Source organism: Taudactylus pleione, unplaced genomic scaffold, assembly GCF_031769625.1.
Source record: "Taudactylus pleione unplaced genomic scaffold, aTauple2 ptg000114l, whole genome shotgun sequence".
Lineage (NCBI taxonomy): Eukaryota > Metazoa > Chordata > Amphibia > Anura > Myobatrachidae > Taudactylus > Taudactylus pleione.
In genome coordinates, this window is record NW_028284516.1 from 2,803,661 (window position 1) to 2,823,325 (window position 19,665).

The 19,665-nt window shown below is 42.6% G+C and overlaps 1 protein-coding gene across 1 annotated transcript in view; it reads left to right on the forward strand.

Moving 5' to 3' along the window:
* The window catches only part of TRIQK (triple QxxK/R motif containing), a 113,434-nt gene that overhangs the window by 71,534 nt on the left and 22,235 nt on the right, over nucleotides 1-19,665 (forward strand). Inside the window, exon 4 of the mRNA XM_088471504.1 lies at nucleotides 14,534-14,619. Within this exon, the coding sequence (XP_088327630.1) occupies nucleotides 14,534-14,619 (86 nt within the window). The remainder of the gene's footprint in view (nucleotides 1-14,533; nucleotides 14,620-19,665) is intronic.

Genomic DNA, 19,665 nt, shown 5'->3' on the forward strand with positions numbered 1-19,665 from the left:
GGGAGTGTACAAATCCCCCCCTTTTTAATCACTCCATTTTTATTACTTCATAATTAGTAAAAGTTAAGTTTTAATAGAGTGTTCTTCAACCAGTTTACCTAACAATTGATTATAATCTAATTAGTCAAGAGTGCCCCAAAACCCACTTTTTTGTCCTGTTTGCCCTTTATGCAAAACAAAAATTCATATTATAGGAGTTTCTCTTCCTTCATCTTATTGATACTGTTCTGACTCAGGAGAGCACCACCAACCAAGAATTAGGAAGCCACCACAGCTATTGCTTTAAATCTTAAGTTTGTCTTTTACACATAATAAAATAAAAAAATAATATATCCTACTGTAATATTTTTCATATTGAGTATATAGTGCCAACCACTTTTTTGGATTGGCCAAATTAGATTGTTTTTTTTCTATAACGGGTCCCAAACCTTTTGTCTCTATTATAGGAGTTGTAAGATATCTCTTAGGGATGTTGTTCTGTTTAAACAACACTTCTAAGTGAATAGTTTATTAACAGACTCAGATTTGTTGTACAAGAGAAAGTGACTGGAGTTTATTGGAAATTTAATTACACATCACTATTAAAAGAGCAGGAGTTCAATATAATGGAAGCTATAGCGGTATATCCCCATGCATTGCTAGAATTCTCACATTGCCTCTTGGATACAGACCAAGCTTAATTCCCAGATGGAGATGGTAACATTTATCTGTAGTCTATTGACATTCCTTTTAAATTCATGGTGCGGAATACGTTCTACTATGGGCTACTTATTCTTTCCTCCCTATAGTTTTAGAGCAGTACTGTTTCTAGATTCCAATTCACAAAGTGTTCATTCAATGCATTTTATTATCCCAAAAACATACAGATATAGATACAGGAGATCTATTATCACCATGCAATTTTCTTCTTTTCTGATAAATGAAGCACTGTACATAACATATACAGTACTAAATGAAATTTAACAAATAACACTATTGTTTCCGGCATTGCCCCCTCCTCATCTATATAATAATTGCTGTCCCATCTCCTGAATGCACTGGTGGTGGAAGCTTTGACGCACACCCCAATGGCTCCCACTGCGAGAGAGACAGGACAGACCTAGGAGAGGAGGACCAGCCGCCGAGAACAAGGTTAAATAGGGCAGACAGTGTAGGATGAGGCTGCCGGGAAGGGGGTTGTGGCAGGATGGTGTGACAGGGGTGGAGAAGGATCACGGGGGTCCAATAAAATAGTTAATTTTTAAAGCAATGTTCGTGAAAGTAACTTATAGGAGGCACTCAAAGTTCATGTCTGTTTGTATGACATTCCATTTTCATTAACCTTTTGGTAGTGTTCCTCACTTTGCCTGTAGAAGTGGGTGCTTCGGGGTTATGGCTCTGATTCTGTTTTTTATGTATCTGCGGCCACTTTATACTAGTGCAAGTACCCTTCCATTGTCATGCAGATGGGTGAACACCGATCCAATAATTGCTCCGTCAGATCAGAGCTTTTATTGGATCGGCATCAATTATCTCCTAGTGTGTACCCTGCGTTACTTCCACCCCATGCCGGGTGCAGAATATTTGTCAGAGATATGCGTCCACACCCTCCAAGCGATCACAACACTCCCATGAAACTCCACGATGGATGTGTACCGTGCATCCAAATGGTAACCACCCAGTTTTCAGTATAAAGGTATTTTGTATAAAATATTCCATACATGTCAATTATTTTGCATCAAATATGATTACCTTTCACTCTGCCGTACACTTAATAATAGTTTATTTATACCTCTGTAAGTTACAACTTCTGTTGTTTTCATGTGTATGCTTTTCTCCCTTTCAATTTAATAATAATGCCCAATTACTCCCCTATTAATTTAAATTATGTATATTAAAAAGCATAAAAAACGTTTTCTTAGTCTAATATAGATAAAGTCCTCTTTGTAATTTTAACAGTGCCGTAAAGCTCTAAAAATATTTTATTGTTGAGATTAATCTCTGGTCACACAATCGCTCGTTTCCTTTCAGCGCTCGTTATATTATATTTGTATTTTTACAAATGCTCACATCTTCTATTGAAGAAATAAAAAAGTAAAATAACCCATACTCTCTTCATGAAGAATTATAATTGAACAGGTTTTATTTAAATTTTTGGGAAATTAAAGATTTACTGGCGCATAAAAGCCCCAAATAAATAAATAAATCCAGCAGCATTTGCAGGTGAAAAGACATGCCTTTCATACAGAACCAGCTGTATTTTCATTGAAGGAACAACAGTTTAGGAAGCTTTTCTGCATGTCTCTATTTGATAGCATAATGTGCTCCTAAGCAGCTTAAGCGGCATTCAGAAAATAGCAATGCATTAATTTTTAAAGCAGGAAATGCAGGCGGAAAGCAGTCCTGACACATGACGATAATGAGGTTGGATATTGTAAAGTATGGCGAGGAAAAGCATAGAGGAAAGCTTTGAAATATGAACATTCATAAAACAATAACTAGATATTCACATGATAATGAGGCCTGGACAGGAACGTGAAGACGTGGCAAGTAGGCAACGAGGCTCTGGTGGAGGCTGATAAATACTGAGGCTCATAGCTAGAAGCTATTAGACTACTGTAATTTTGTATAAATAAGCAGGGGTTACAGGCAACCGTTTGGCAACACTAATAAATGTGTCTGTTTTGATGATGTTGCAAAGGATTTTACCATATGTTGCTGGAAAGACTTTAAATCCCTAGATGATTACAGTGATGCTCTGTAAGAGCGGAACAGTGGACTGCAAAGGATGGGCAGCAGTAAAACACTTCTGAAGAAGTTTCCCATGTTGTCACAGTGCAGCACAAAAGTTGCTGTTATATTGTTCTGTGTGCTTATTGCAGAAACCAGATAGAATTATTTCCGCTTGATAGGTTATGGATGCAGAATACCAGCGCCGAAAAATCCAGACAGCAGTCGGAATCCTGGCGCCAGAATCCCGACCACCCACATCCCGATGGTAAGTATTAGGGTTAAGGGGAGAGTTAAGTTTATGGATAAGCGTTAGGGTTAGGCTGCAGTGGGGGGTTAGGGTTAGGCAGCGGGGGGAGGATTAGGGTTAGGCTGTAGGAAAGGTGGGTTAGGGTTAGGAGGAGGTTTAGGGCTTCTGACTATCGGGATGCCGCTGTAGGTATTCTGACCGCCGACATCCCGACCGCTGGGATCCCATCCCCAACTCATGGATGCATACGTCCCAACATTAGCAGTTGCAACCTCGGGACATCTCGCGCCCCCCCCTGAAGGGGGCGTGACCTCGTGTCCATGAGGTCACACCCCCTTGTGCATGATGATTTGGGGGTGTGACCTCATTTCTCATCACCTTGGGGTTTGTCAGGAGCTCCCGCAGCTGCAGGGCAGCCCCCAGCTTCTCCAGGCGCAGTGTGGATGTGGCGTGTATGCCATACTTGCCTACTTTCCTGGGATGGTCGAGAGCCTCCCAAAAATCTGGGTGCTCTCCCGCCGCCTGCAAGAGTGTGAGTGAAAGCCTCCCGGCCGGCATCATCCCCCTGCAGTTCGTACCCCCTGTAATTGGCCGGGGCAGCAGCTGACATGATTCACGCGAGTGCCCAAAAAGCGTCACTGTCCCACTGAAATCAGGACGGTTGGGAGGTGAGACCCCATTTTAAGTATTGTGGATAGTGAGACCCCATTTTGAGTATTCTGTACTTTGCTAAAGGCATGGTATGAAAAGTCACCTTTCAGAATGTCCACAGGTACTGAATGTCGAAAGTCAGAATGTTGACATGGATGTTATGTTGACATGTAGACTGTCGACATACACCAGAGTGTCAACATACAGTTTATTTGCTTATTTTAGCTTAAGCCTAAAACTAAATCTACAAAAGCAAAAAGAACACACAAATGTACTGTGGAAATTCTGGTGTAGACATGATAAATGCTGACATTATGAACATGTCCACATTTTGACCATGTTGACATATTTGAATGTTTACATTTTACATGTCAACCAAATGTCCATATCTATTTTGGTGTCAACATTCTGACTGTGACCCCTTGCTAGAGTCTTTATATTCAATAAAAATAAGGTGGAACTGAAGGCAAACATGTGGAGAGGGAGACAGATGTATTAAACCTCTACCAGCTATTCATATATCTATCACTGATCTATTTATGAGGATTATGACATGATCACTGGAAAATAGCATTCTTATCACTGCTTATTGCAGCGATAAAACATTCATTATCGGTGCTATATAATAAAAGTCTAGCGGGGACAGCACCATCGGCTGTCCTGGTGAAGACTCCCTCACAAAGTCTTTTGCTTCATGGGCCGTTCACTATTCTGCACATGCAGGACTTACGTTTCCTAGCAGCCAATGCTGTCATGTTGACTAGCGGTTAACAAGCTGCCCTGCTTCTGCCAAGTGAATAAAAAGCAAAGTTCTATGGAGATGGCGTTAAAAACTATGTAAAAATCTGATTTATTTGGTTTTAACGCTTTAATAAATGGTGTGAAATGTTCACCAGGCTTTTCAGTTAACACTGCTTAATAAATAGACCCTTATGAGTCTGCACTGTCATGAATGCAAGATTTTGTGGGTCTGGATTGGGACCTTTGGCTTACCTGGCTGAGTAAACGAGAAGTTGAAAACAGGTTCCTTAACGAAGCGTCTGTGGGTGCTTTAGGCTTGAGACATGAAACGCAGAACTAGAGTCTTTACCAGAGAACTGGAATCTGCAGCAGCGAACACAGGACTGGCACTGGTCACAGGAAAGGCATACAAGACTGGAACCCGCTACAGGAAACTGAAGGCTGGCACGAGCCACAGGAGACTCTGAACTGGCACTAGCTGCAGAACACTCATAACTGTAAGCCGCCACAGGGCCACTAGAAACAGAGTGGGATGCACCAGATGGTGCACTGACTGGAGCCGCGACCCACAGTAGCATGTGTTTGACCAATGCTGAGTAGAAGGAGCTGTACCCACAGTCAGAGGCACCTTGGTGATGCTGACGGAAGATACTGCATGCAGAATCAGAGACACTCTGAGGATGCTGACTTGCAGACACGGTGGACAGAATCCGAGGCACTGGTGTAATGCTGACAGGATATACTACAGCCGGGATAGGAGCCAGGAGGCCATTCACTGAAAGAAGAGAGTTGTTATGGCATTGTGCAATCAGCAGTTCCTGTTTAAGTAGGGCACACTGTGCACCAATTGACTGGCTGAATCATGTGACCGGAGTTGCAGGAGACTGGTTTGTCAGAATAGATGGCCATGCCCATGAAGCGCAACATCAGGGACTGATTCAGGAGTGCCCCAGGTAGCCAGGAGGGGCCTAGATGGTTGTGAGGTGACACCGCCGGACCAGGTAAGTAGGACAAAGACCCCGATGTGTGACATGCAGGCCTTGCAACACTTTCCTCTGGTTTCCTCTCCTGTCTCATGGTGTCTCTGTGATGTGAGCATGGGCAGAACACATGGAAGTAGATTTACTAACTGTCGATTTGTCAAAGCTAATCATCGTCGTGGCTTTGACCGATGGATGTAAAACGGCAACAGGAATAGACGCTAAACCAGGCTGGTTTAGCATTATTTTTGTTGCCGTTTTAAAACTATCTGTCAAGGCCGCTAATCATTGGCCACTTGACAAACCGTGGGTTAGTAAATCTACCCATGTTGTTTTTGTTGTGTTTTTTTTTTAGCTTTATCAAATATACTAGGGCCTAATTCAGCAGTGCACCACAGACGCCTGACCCGTACTGTGCATGTACAGTACGGGTCCTGCGTGTTCGCACGCAGAGCGACTGTCAGTGATTGACAGTCTGCTGCCATTTGTGGGTGGGAGGGGGGCGGCGAAGCAGAGGCATGTCACTGCCATTGGGGGGAGGGATGAGGCCAGGATCTCCGTCGGCTGACGGAGATTTCCTACCCTCTTTCTCTCATCTGCGTCGGCCGGCTTGTGGACGATGTTCTTGCAGATTATCCGATGCTGCGTTGTACAACGCAGCTCAGATACGTAATGCATGCAGGAGGTGTGATGTCTCCTGCTGTATTACCATAATTGCAAGGACAGAATCGCAAAGCTGTCTGCGTGCATCTTTGCTAATCCATCCTAAGTTGAACCAGGCCCATAGTACGTAATTTACTATTGTATACAGCAGCGGTCGCCAACCTGTCGCTCGCAGCTGCAATCCAAGTAGCTCGCGGGGGCAGCGTGGCTGTAGCGTGCCTTACACCGAATGGAGCAGCGCGACTGGAGCTCACCTTATGGAAACGCGCAGGCCGCGCATAGGACGTCATATGCGGCTGGCAGTAGTGCACGACCGTCACTGCCAGCAGGCTCTCTGCTGACCACGTCTATAGCAGCACTGACAGAGCAGCGCTGGCAGAGTTAGGACAGCGCTGCTAGTGTTCTTTAGAGCAGCGCTGACCGGACACTTGTTTGGTGGGAGTGTGGGACTAGGCCATCCACTGTCCCACCTGCAGCCATATTACATCCAGCAACACCCTGCTCCCAGCTGACAGTGCTCAACAGCTACAGATTAGGCACTTTGAAAAGGGGGTGTTGGGACCAGGCTATCCACTATCACACCTGCATAATCTATCCAGCAGCACTTTGGTGTCCACTGACGGCTTTCAACAGATCGGGCACTTTGAAAGGGGTTTGTGGGACTTGTTCATTCACTGTGTTCTGCCTGCCACATTTTATTTTTGAAAGCTAAAATCTGGCTAATAGCCAAATTTGTCATAGAAAACATTTGCATTTATTAATACAGTGATAAAGGGGTCTATTTATTAAGCTTTGGATGGAGATAAAGTTCCAGGCAACCAGCTCCCAGGTCGCAAAGTGTGTTTCAAAAATCGCAGTTAGGAGCTGGTTGGCTGGCACTTTATCTCCATTCAAAGCTTAGTAAATAGACCCCTTTATCACTGTATTAATATATGCAGTGTTATTTTTCTATGACAAATTTGGTTATTAGCCAGATTTTAGCTTTCAAAATTAAAATGTGGCTCTTCAAGAAGTCTAATTTTTCTCAAGTAGCTCCCACCCCAATTGAGGTTGGAGACCACTGGTATACAGTATTGTAGTAGCATATAGCATTGTAAAATTAGTGTCCCAATAAAGGTTCATTCTATTGGGCCGCTCATTTTCTGGTTAAGAAAAAAATATTTCTGTAAATAGGCCATATTTCATTTTCAAAATAAATAAAAACCCCTATACCTTTTCCGCCCTACAAATCCGGATCCAACATTTTATGAAGCTGTGGATTACTGTAGATAGAAGTGAGGTTACCCATACTTTAGTCCCAGAGGAGTAGTGTGGAACCATGGCACCTAGAGAAAGTGTGTTTCATAGCGCCCCCCCTATACTGATCTGTGCCAGTGGGGTATAGCCAGCCTGTGGGGGAATAGTGAAGTGAAGAGAAAAACAGCAAACAGTGGCTGTATCATGCTGGGCGTTGAGGTCCAATTGGGGGAATAGAATGCTTCAGTGATCTATATTAAGGAGTTAAACCTTTGGCATTGCTTTATTTATGTATAGCACCTAGGATCTGACTTTTATCTCCTTTGAATCATTGTTATTAGTCAATAGGGGAGATTGTAATATATTCTGATCATTTAATTTAAATTGACAGAATACATGTGCTAGAGTGAAATTCTACAGGGTGTACAGCCAGGGCCGCAACTATTGGGGGGGCTAAGGGGGCACGTGACCAGGGTGCTGGACTTGAAGGGGTGCCAGGGAGAGGTTGCCAGGAGGCTAGGTTGTTGCTCTTGTGGGTTTGGAGCCGTATCCCAGCCTTGAGAAGCACAGAGACACTGTCAGTCTAATGTGGTGTGGGTTGCAAGCCAATCAGCAGAGGCTACCATCCATGAGCTCCAATTGGTTCGTGAGCAGCGCCATATTACAATGATGGCATTACTGACAGCTCCCCAGCCACCCCGAGCTCACCCACCGCACGGCCCTGGCAGGTAAGAAAAGGGAGATGGGGCCTTACTGTGGCTTAATGTAAAAGAGGCCTTACTGTGCATAATGTATATGGGGCATTACTGTGGCATAAATGTATAAGGGGCATTGGTGTGGCATAATGTATAAGAGGCATTACTGTGGCATCATTTGTTGTAAGGGGCATTACTGTTGCATAATGTGTTGTAAGGGGCATTACTGTGTTGCATAATGTGTTATAAGGGGCATTACTGTGTCACATAACATCACACACACTTTTTGTTTTCTATGTTGTATTTTTGTTTTGGGGGGGGCAATTTATGGCCTTGCTCCGGGTGACAAAAATCCTAGTTTCGGCCCTGGTACAGGTTATTACTGCAATTAATGCCCCAAGCAGCTTTCACTGGAGTGGGAACACCTATAGGAAGCTCCCTTCTTAGCTATGCTCCTACTTTGCAAATTTACATTGCACCTATATTAATGTGAGTACTACTAATCTTGTTCTGTCTACCACCATTATTATTATTTCAGGTCTCCTAATATTTTTTAAAAGACCTTTCAAATAATACTGTGTGTTCATGCCTGGAAACACCACCACTACTTTAAATAGCAAAACAGTGACTCTTTTTAAACTCATACCTTATAAATGAAGTTTAGGATTTTACCTCAGATGTGTAACTATTAAGTCCATTGAAGCACAATGATTGAATTAATGAATGAGGAGAGAAGGAGGGAAGGGATCAAAGAGGAGAGGGGAGAGGAAATTGCTCATGAGAGGGGAGGTGTCAGAGGCCAATATGAGAGGGGAAGGGCATAGCCAATCAGAGAGGGCCAGTGACAGAATCCAATACGAAAAGGAGAGGAGAGGGGCCAAGCCAATCAGAAAGGGCCAGTGACAGAAGCCAATAAAAAAATTAGAGGAGAGTGGTGGTGACAGAAGCCAATAAGAAAAGGAGAGGAGAGGGGTGATCACAGAAGCCAATAAGAAAGAGGGGAGGGGCAAAGAGTTGATCAGAGAGGGGTGGTGACAGAAGCCAATAAGAAAGGAGTGGATGGGGCAAAGAGCCGATCACATGGTAGAGGGGAGGGTATTACAGAGGTGAGAAGTGACTGTAATCAATCTGACAGCAAAGGGGAGGTAACAGAAGATGATCACTTAGGAGGGAGGGCTGGAGGGGAGACAATCTGGGCAGCTTGAGGGACCATGAAATGTAGAAACTGATCTCAGATCCGTAATTTATTTAGGATATAGAGAAAACAAACTGAGATAAAACTAAAACTAACAGGTGGCTGTTATACTGTGCAGCGCCCCATGAATTCTGGAACCCTGGATGGAGCCCTCTGTCCATGTTGGCGCCCGGAGCTCATGCTCCACTGGAACCACCCTCGCTACACCCCTGTTTAGTCCTGACTTCTATTGGAATACAGGTCTTCGGTTTAGCAGAATAGTCTTTGTGAATTTTTATGTATATAGAGATTCAGTTCCCCTGTTCCACTACATGATGAAGGTATCTGACATTCAAGCAATATGCTATCTTTCCAATTCATTTACACTGTTAAGATTTTTTTATGTCTGGAAAAAATGTTAATTGGACCAACACGCTTATGAATATCTGGTCTTTAGCTTTTTAAGTGAGATTGCAAATTCTTGAAATTGAATGGTCTCTTGTGGATTAATCATTTCAGGAACTATTATTAATACCCCACAAGAAATCCCTGGTCTCATACTGATTAGCGTTTGTACACTATGAATGGAATGATTTCTGTTGCAGTTAAATATACATGTGTTGTTTTACCATTGGAAAAAAAGAGGGTTAGTAGCGAATGTGTGTGAATAGATATATATATAATATATATAAACAGTACTGTGCAAAAGTTTTAGACAGGTGTGGAAAAAATTATGCGAAGTAAGAATGCCTTCAAAAATAGAAGTATTTAATAGTTTATCTTTATCAATTAACACAATTCAAAGTGAATGAACAGATGAGAAATCTAATTCAAATCAATATTTGGTGTGACCACCCTTTGCCTTCAAAACAGCATTAATTCTTCTAGGTACACTTGCACACAGTGTTTGAAGGAACTCGGCAGGGAGATTGTTCCAAATATCTTGGAGCACTAACCACAGAACTTCTATGGGTGTAGGCTTGCTCACATCCTTCTGTCTCTTCATGTAATTCCAGACAGACTCGATGATGTTGAGATCAGTGTGGGCCATATCATCACTTCCAGGACTCTTTGTTCTTCTTTACGCTGAAGATAGTTCTTAATGACATTGGCTGTATGTTTTGGGTCGTTGTCCTGCTGCAGAATAAATTTGGAGCCAATCAGACGCCTCTCTGATGGTATTGAATGATGGCTAAGTACCTGCCTGTATTTCCCAGCATTGAGGACACCATTAATCCTGACCAAATCCCCAACTCCATTTGTTGAAATGCAGCCCCAAACTTGCAAGGAACCTCCACCATGCTTTACTGTGGCCTGCAGACACTCATTATTGTACCGCTGTCCATCCCAGAAGAACGTTGAATGTTCGCTCGAGTTCGGAAATGGAATGCCCCATCCGTCAAGCACCCATTATCATGCCTCATTTGAACGTTATCTTGCCAAACTTACTCACGAGATGACAGATTACAACTAATACAGGCATGGGCATTTCCAAGATGTCACAGTACAATGAGGCCACCTACCATGACAGACCCCGATAATTAACACTCCTACTCGTGGAGAGCGCCGGAGCAACTCATCATCATTGATCTCAAAAATCAGCTGTTGGAAAACATTGTATTTTCGGAGCTTGATGAATTTTTGTCCCCATACTAGTGTGATATGTCCTTCCCTGGAACACTTTTGTTAGGTACTAAGTAGAGATGTGCGGTTCGGTTCTCCAGAAATCCGAATCCACACAAATTTCGTGAATCCGAGTAAATCCGAGTCGCGGTTCTAATCTCATGAGGAGATCCAAGTAAATCCGGGTCGCCGTTCTGATCTTTTTGCGGTTCAGAATTCGGATTTTAAATCCTAATTTCGGGTTTTGGATTGCATAATGATTTTAGCTGTTTTTAAAACATTTTTATCTATTTTTTTATTTAAAAATCCAGATCCAAAATCAAAACACTTGAGGGTGGTTTGCAAAACCAAATCCAGATCCAAAACCTTGAAGGAGATACAGATCCAAAAAGCTAAACACGGGGGTCGGCGCACATCCCTGGTACTAAGAAGGCCTGCCGTTGGACCAGTCGTTTAGCCATCACAATTTTGGCCCGTGCCAGAGCCGCTCAGATCCTTACGCTTGCCCATTTTTCCTGCTTCCAACACATCAAATTCAAGGAGTACGTGTTCACTTGCTGCCTAATATATCTCAACCCTTAACAGGTGCCATTGTAATGACATAGGGCCTGATTCAGAGCTGAACGCTATGATGATTTTCACGCAGTTGAGCGATCTTCGGTGGTCTGCGCATGCATCACAGCCATATTGTGCACGTGCGGTGAGTGAATTACGATCGCGCATGCTGTGAGGATTCATAGCAATTTATTGACAAGAAGAGACAGTTTTGTGGGTGGTTACAGGGAGTTCCGGGCAGAATGAGTGGCGTTTCGGGGGCCATTTTCTGGGCGTGTATTAGCCAGCGTCTGCGATCTCGCACACACAGAGGGCCTGATTCAGAGCCGCTCGTAAGCGGCCGCTCGTTCGCTCCGAGCGGTGCTCGCACATCTGCGCATGCGTATGGGTCGTAATGCGCATGCGCCAACCAGTCAGTGCGGTCGGAAAACGTGTGTTCGCAAAATTGCGAGTGCCTGCTAATTTGAGTGACAGGATGAGGCGTTTGTGGGTAGTAACAAGGGAAGGTGCTTGAAAACGGGGAGTGGAGATCCGAACGCAGGCGTGCCAAACGGTCAAAACGGGCATTTTAAGGGTGTGCATAATTAACAAAGCAGCGTCATCGACCACGTCACTTGGTTGTCTCTTAGCCTGAACTGTTCGCTTGATTGCGGTAGGAAAATCCAACCACAAGCACAAGCATCGATGTACTCGATTAATCTAATAAATAGCGGAGATAACGTATGATGCGAGCGGCCAGGGGGCGTCTTTTCAAAATAGCGAGCGCATGTTTTGTTCGCTCGCTCAGACATAGAGGCGTCAACGGACCGCAAAGAGCAAGCGCTCAATTTAAATAGCCGACCCCTTTTTCTGAACGAGCATGCGCAAATAGCGTCCGGCTCTGAATCAGGCCCAGAGAGCAAAGCTCCAGCATCTTAGTAACCGCGCCCATTCTCAGTGACCATAGACTGACTTGAGGAGTCAATGTTTTCAGGATCTGCGTCCAATGCTGTGTTTGTGTACCCAGTTGTGGGCAGCTGCGAGGGTTCTAGTGGGCATCGCCATACAAATTCCGCCGGCGGATACATTAGTATATTTTAGCAGTTACTCAGCCACAAAATTTGCAATTGCGTTTGCATTAGAGACGAGTACAACGCCGAATCAAACCCCTGATTCATGGTATTCACCTCATCTGTAAGTGGTTTTAATGTTATGGATAATGGGGGTACACACACACACGTATAGTGCATGTATAATTCTGATTTAATGATTTACAACTTTCTTTAGTCATTTTCAACTTTACCTCAAACTGTCTGCTCTACTGCCGACTTCATACCCCTTACACTAACCCTGCAACAACCTTTTTCGGTACCCCCACCATACAATCTACAGTGTACATGATGCAGTGTTAAAGTTTTGAGATCCACCTGGAGCATTTTTCACGCAGCGTAGATGAAAGTGAGCTGCAGACAGATGGAGCATTGATAACCTGCTCCCTAAGTGACTAATTATTAGCCTTTTTCTACTGGAGTTCTCTGCTCAGACTCTTATCCCCCATGAATTTAGTAAACATTTATCCAGTAATCGTGCTGAATAAAGATTTAATTAATTCACATTTTAGGTCTATTTCCATTTAATCAAAGTTAATTGATAAGAGTGGCTATTGGCTTAGATGTTTAAAATAATTTCTGTATTATACTCTGGTTTTGTCCATCCAATATGTGTAATGGTTCTGTGTGTGTTCCATGGACCCATGATTTGCAAAGCATGTGAATAAAAGCTTCCCAGCATCACCTAATCCATAGTACATATGTGTGGACATCTCATGGTTTTAGTTAATATGCAGTGTTATACTTTGCAGTGCTTAATCTTTGTTCTTGTGCCAATTTATCCGTCTAATACTTTTGCCCTTGTTCAGTGGGGACTAACCAGCACCATTGCTGCACACACCATCAGTACTCCCATGGCTCAGAGTACTGTTAAGAGCCCCAAATCTGCTAATAAGTTACGGACCCAGGAGTCTATTGATCATTGGGGGCCGTTCTCGCGATCAGTAACTTCTGTAACAGCGTTATTTACCTGTCCCCGTCGCCCGCTTCTGCATTTGTGAACTGAGGTCAAGTGTGCGTAAAGCCGCTGGGGAGGCAGTGAGGAGGCGACGGAGGGATCCGATTGGACCCTTCTTTGCATCTCCGAACCTCCTTCCCATAGGAATGAGCAGGGCTCCGAGAAGAAGATGCCATTTGTTTTCGCAGGCGAACTCCGAAAACTTTAAGTTATCAGAGTTTACTGAATATGAGGTGGTCCTATCGGACCCCTGATGATGAATGGCCCGGTAACGTAAATGTGCGGGGAAACTAGTGTTTCTGCATGTGTAACGGGCCATTAAAGGGCGAAGAATGAACCCTCCCCCAGTGTCCTAAGCCTGGTCACTCTGCTAATATAATGTAATATGAAATCATGGCATGCACAATTTGTCAGAGCTCTTTGCTATTGAATTGTGGTATTGTGAGAAGAACCAACAATGTTAATAATCTGGCTGAAGAAACCGTTGGATCACTCATGCAATGCACCATATATATAATGATTTTGCATATTATTATGATTATTATTTTGTATAATATATTACATAGTGCTGTCCAATGATGGATGGTAAAAATAGGTTTTCCTAGAGCAGCTTACAATCTAAAAGATTTGAGAATTAACATTAGTTATCTCTTAATTGATCATTAATGGCTGTAATATGTGACCTGTTATGACTTCTGCTGCTGACTGATATGACCAGACTAAAAAAAAATGCAATTATAAAGTTTGTCAGGCAATGAGTGAGTTTTGAGCAAAGAACATAGTGAAATAATACAATTTGTTCCTTTTGATCATGTCTTCATAATGATTTGCCCCCTAACATCACTCTCCCTCTGTCCTTCCTCTGTCGAACTCTCTCTTGCCGCCTCCCCCTCTCTCTTGCTCCCCACCCCCCCACTCTCTCTCTCTTCCTCCTACAAAATTCAGAAGCATGGTTATAAATATATTGATGACACGGTAGAACATTCCACAGTCCTAACTTGTGGAATTTTTAGTAGATTATCTTTTTGGTGCCTCCAAGACTAATTCTGTTTTGCATTGTATGAATATCTCACTTTTTTGCAGAAGGGCATTGTTGTGTTGTGTTGTGTTGTGTTGTTGTTTTTTTTTTAATAAAACCAAAGATCAATAATGCTAAAATAATTCCGAGTATACATCTCTTCATCAATAATTCATTCTTATTCTACTTTAGGAAGACAAGACTACAAGAAAAACAAGCCTGTATTAAGAGCAACAAGACTAAAAGCTGAAGCCAAGAAAACGGCAATAGGGATTAAGGTAGACATGTATTTGATAGCTCACATTAAGTTGCACTGCATGTCTACTTCCCTTTTCCCCCAGGATGTGCTATGTGAATATTGATTTCTGAGAGAGATTGCTTATGACACTTCAAACCCTGAGTACAATGGCTGTGTCTGAAATATTTATCATGTGCTGCTTTACTTAAGGCATCGATTAACCCCCTGATTGCTTCTAACAATAGGTTTAAAAGTCTTGTCATTTCCTTAGTGTTAAACGCAGCTTACATGTACCGAGATATTAATGGACTATGTCTTATACTTTTAAAAACAGAGAATTGCACAATTTGTGTTCAAAAGATAAGTTGGGAGCCGTACAGATGTGTCCTCATACATCTAGCCTCAATACACCACATAGCGCGACTTTCCTGGCGTGAGTGAGCCTCCAGGTCCCGTGCTAGTGTTCGGCGTCTTTTTTTGTAAAAAATGTATCTAAATTGCAAAGCAATGTGACTGTGCTGATAAATTTGATATGTGACACTTGTATATCTGTGTGCACCTGAGTCTGCTGTATTTGAAGTACAATAGAACTTGGAATTGAAAAAGTTGCGGCCGCTACACTGTAGCACTTTGTATACAGATTCAGAGAGTCAGTCACGCACAGATATACAAGTGTCACACATCAAATGAATCAGCACAGTGACTTAGATGCATTTTCGGCAGAAAAGATGCCTGGCGCTGGCAGAGTCTCATGGTACCTGGCACGCTGATGGGGGCTTTTTGGCGCGACTGCAGCAAAGATGTGTAAGGAGTGGACACATCTGTACCTTACAGATGAGCACACTGGGACAAGGTGCTGTAACCATAGCAACCAATCAGATTCTATCTTCTAGTAGTAGTATAGTAGTACAAAATAAAAGCAAATATTTTATCGCTCGTTACTATATGGTTTTCAGTACATAGCATAGTTACCGACGTGTCTGTTTTCCTAAAAGTCCCACCATCGTATTTCAAATGACATGAAGGTAAATAAATTTTCTGTCTTGCACCATCTTTTGTGCCCCCTCCCTTAACCCTTCACCACCAACGCTGACAACTAGTGTAGGGGAGGGGGTCACTGTAACGGAAGCCACTAATGTTTAATGTTTGCATTCTTTTAAATTGATGGGCAATGCTGAAATTATGACCAAGCACATGTGGATCAGTATAACCATTGTTTGTCATTGTCTGTATTTTTCGTTACGCTGGACGTCTAAAGGGGGAGATGTATCAAACCTTTGAGAGGGATAACGTGGAGAAGGTGCCCATAGCAACTAGTCAACTTCTAACTGTTATTTTCTATATACTGTGCTAGATAAGCTGATTGGTTGCTATGGCCAACTTCTCCATTTTAGTGCTCTCAAAGTTTGATACATCTCCCACCGAGAATGGATTAGGTTTGAGATCTGAAAGTGCTTTGACCAGCCTTGGCCATACCCTGGTCCACTCGAGAATCTTAATGAGAGCAAATCAAATAAGGGTTGAAAATGTTCCTTTCTTTACGAGCTCCTGTTAGAAGAGTGTTAATTGACTGTTAATATGAACACAGTGAATTAAAACCTTTTGAAACATTAAGGTCTTTATTCACCTATCTCTAGAGAAGCCATAGTCTCAATCCAGCTGTCACTTTCATGTTGATACAATCAATTAAAGGGCCACCTTAATGTACCACGTGATTGCCATCGTTTTTCCACACGTGCCACAAGCTCCACCAAATCAAAGAAAATGAAAAAAAAAACACTTATAAAAGAAAAAACAAATTACAAACTGTTGCTAATTAACTTTGCTGTGTGCTCGGAAACTAAGATAACTCTCTTTCCCAGCCAGCATCAATCTACACAGATGAAACTGGCAGCTACTCGACCAGACAGATACATTTTCTAAATAAAACGTATACAGTTGCAGACAAACCTATTTAAATATCTTAAAACAGAAGAGTATTTCCCTTGCATGTGGCAGATGAAAAATCATTTTGTACAAGTTCTAGCTAATAGGAAATGCCAAGGTATTACTACCAAGCTGTACCAGCTGCTCCGCTGCCAGATGACATATTTGGGTTTGTTCCAGGGTTCGCTATTCTAATCATGAAACTGCTTTTTATTTTTTTAAAAATTCCCTTTTCCCGACTGCAGATCCTGATCAGGCATTGCCATACGATATAGTGTGTTTTCACAACATAATCTCTGCAGTTAGTGCCGTGTGTCAGTTTTTAATGAGGGAAAGGAAATTGCCATTTTTGTTAAAAAATGTAGCATTAACCTTATGTTTCTTTTTTATGGTTTTTTTTGTTGCTTTTTTTTTTAATTTAGGTTTGATGCGCTCTTTTTTTTTTTTTTGTAATGTCTTTTGCTTTATAGTCCAAGTGTGAGACCAAAAAAAAAAACTCAACACAGCCGAAAGCAAAGCTTTGCACCTGAGGATATCTGTGTCGTTGTAGCTCCCTTTATGATACTCCGTGCTATTCAGAAATTGCTGAGGCTGCTGTTGGCATTGTCTCAATGTGGGGGAGAAAAAGACTTCGAGGGGGTGTATGTGAAATAGTATGATCACGCCTAAATTATGTGCGAAGTGTTAATATTACACTTAGGCAATGTGTGTTTACAAACTGGCTGCTAATTGATACTGTACTACTTTTAAACATTTATATGGTCTTTTTAGTGTGATTCAATGTTGGGTAGCAGCACAGTCTGGAAATGGATGTCTCCTGTTTGTGTCTGTTATAAAACGAGCTAGAGCAACGTGTCTGATGCAAGTCAACTAGAGAGCTGCTGGGAGGCCCACTCCCCTCCCTCCTCTCACAGACCTCTATGTACCAAGCAGTGAAAAGCGTGGAGAAGTTGCTCATAGCAACCAATCAGCTCCTATCTATTATTTTATAGACTTTACTAAATTAATGCTACTTCAAAGCTGATTGGTTGCTATGGGCATTTTCTCCACTAGTCCACATCTCCATGCTTTTCACCACTTGGTACATAAACCCCACAGTTCTCACTGCTTGCCAGATACCACAGCCTCTCCTCTCCCCATACCAACAGACACCATGCGGTTGCCTGCCTGCTCCCACTCATTCCCGCTAATCGGTTCCTCCCACCCCACCTCTCCTCTAGTAGGGGTCCCCAAATCGGTACCTCTTGCACCCTCTCCTTCCCCACTGGAGGTCCGGCAAATCATTATCTCCCGTATCCCCCACTGTAGGTCCCACTAATTGGCACCTCCAATTTCCCCTTTTCCCACCACCAATATTGGCGCAAATTAGCACACCCCATTAGAGGGCCAGCAAATCGACACCTTCCACTAAAGAAGATGAAGATGAACATGGAGGAGATGGGAAGAAAAGGGAGTGATGAGAGGAAAGGGAGTCAAAAAGGGGGAGACTGGCGGAAAGCGGGAAGAACAGGAGGAGGCAGGAGGAATCGGAAAAGAGGGGAGATGGGAGAAGCGGGAAAAGACAAAGAGCGGGATATATCAAGTATCACATATACTTTGCGATACATCCGGCCCCCTATCACATGCATGTTTATTAACGGCGGAATTCATGATTACTTACCTCCCGAGACAGTTCGTCCAATGTAGATTTGTCCGGCGAAGTCCTGACTTCGGAGTCCTTTTTCGCATGGCCAAGCCATGAACTCATCATGGTCTATAGAAGTCGATAGACTTCTATAGACAATACCTTGTAGATGCTCCAGAAATATACACGCTGTCCTGAGCTTGCTGCATTACGGGCCCATTGCAGCCCCATGGAATTCTATGGCGACTGCTGTTCCACGGGTCTGGGACCCATATATATTGCAGTAAGCCTTTGAAAACTGTAATTTTCAGGAGTTTTCCTGCATTTTACTGCTGATATATCCCGTCTAGGGAGAGATGGGAGTAAAAATGGCAGGCCTGGGGAGGAACACGGGGAAAAATGGGAAATGGGAGGAACAGGAAAAAAAGGGAGACTGGAGGATCATGGGAAAAAACAGGGAGAGAGGGGGAAAAGGGGGAGAGAGTAGGGTAAGAGAGAGGAAAACATATCTCTGCACAATCGCTAACGACCCAGTGAAAGACAGGTCCAAAATATTAGTTTTAAAAGTAAACTGCACGGACACTTTGTTAAGCAGTCCCATGTAATCTCATTACACACGGCCCAGTCTAAGAGGCTCATTCTCTCTACATTAATCAGGATGATACATTTACTGAGCTTTAATATAATGGAATTTCCTTTAATTTTTAATAGCGATACTCAGTATATAATATCTTCTTGGGAATACAGTGTAAGGTGAAATGTACTCTACAGTTGGTCACTATTGAAAACTAGGGAATTTCTCCGGGATAAAAAAAAAAACTGGGACAGCCCTTGAAAATTAGGGACCGTAGGCAAATATGCATGTTGAATTCTTTTTTTCCCCGCTAGGCATCGTTTGAGCAAAAGCTTTTTCCTCCAGAATGCCAAGCAGAGTTCTAAGGAGCGTCTTGAAAGAATCCAGCATAACGTTATATGGAATCTACAGAATGGATAAAAAGAAAATAATATATAAGTTGAAAATGATTATTTCATTTAAAGTTAATGCTACATTTTATTTGTGAAAATGGGGGGTAAGGAGGTTACTTCAGCACTAGTTGGTACCACATAGAATATCAATGTTGAAGCCCCAAGTTTATTAATCACTGTATGTAATACATTGAGTTGGTTGGTATGGGGGTGCTGCCAAAGACCATACATGTACTCAAATGTACACAAGCAGAAAAAGGATTGTCTTTTTATTTGGCGCACTGTAAGACATATCATAAAATGTAACTTTTATTACTTATATTTAAATAAAAGTTACATTTTATACTATTTCTTAGGGTGGGTACACACCGAAACGACCGGCATTAGTGTCAATGTTCAGAGCAATTTGCCTTCATCCTGGACATCACATGATTGCCGGTACACAATTTAGGGGTCTATTTACTAAGCTTTGTTAGGAGATAAAGTGAACTGAGGTAAGGTACCAGCCAATCAGCTCCTAACTGCCATGTCACAGGCTGTGTTTGAAAAATGTCAGTTAGGAGCTGATTG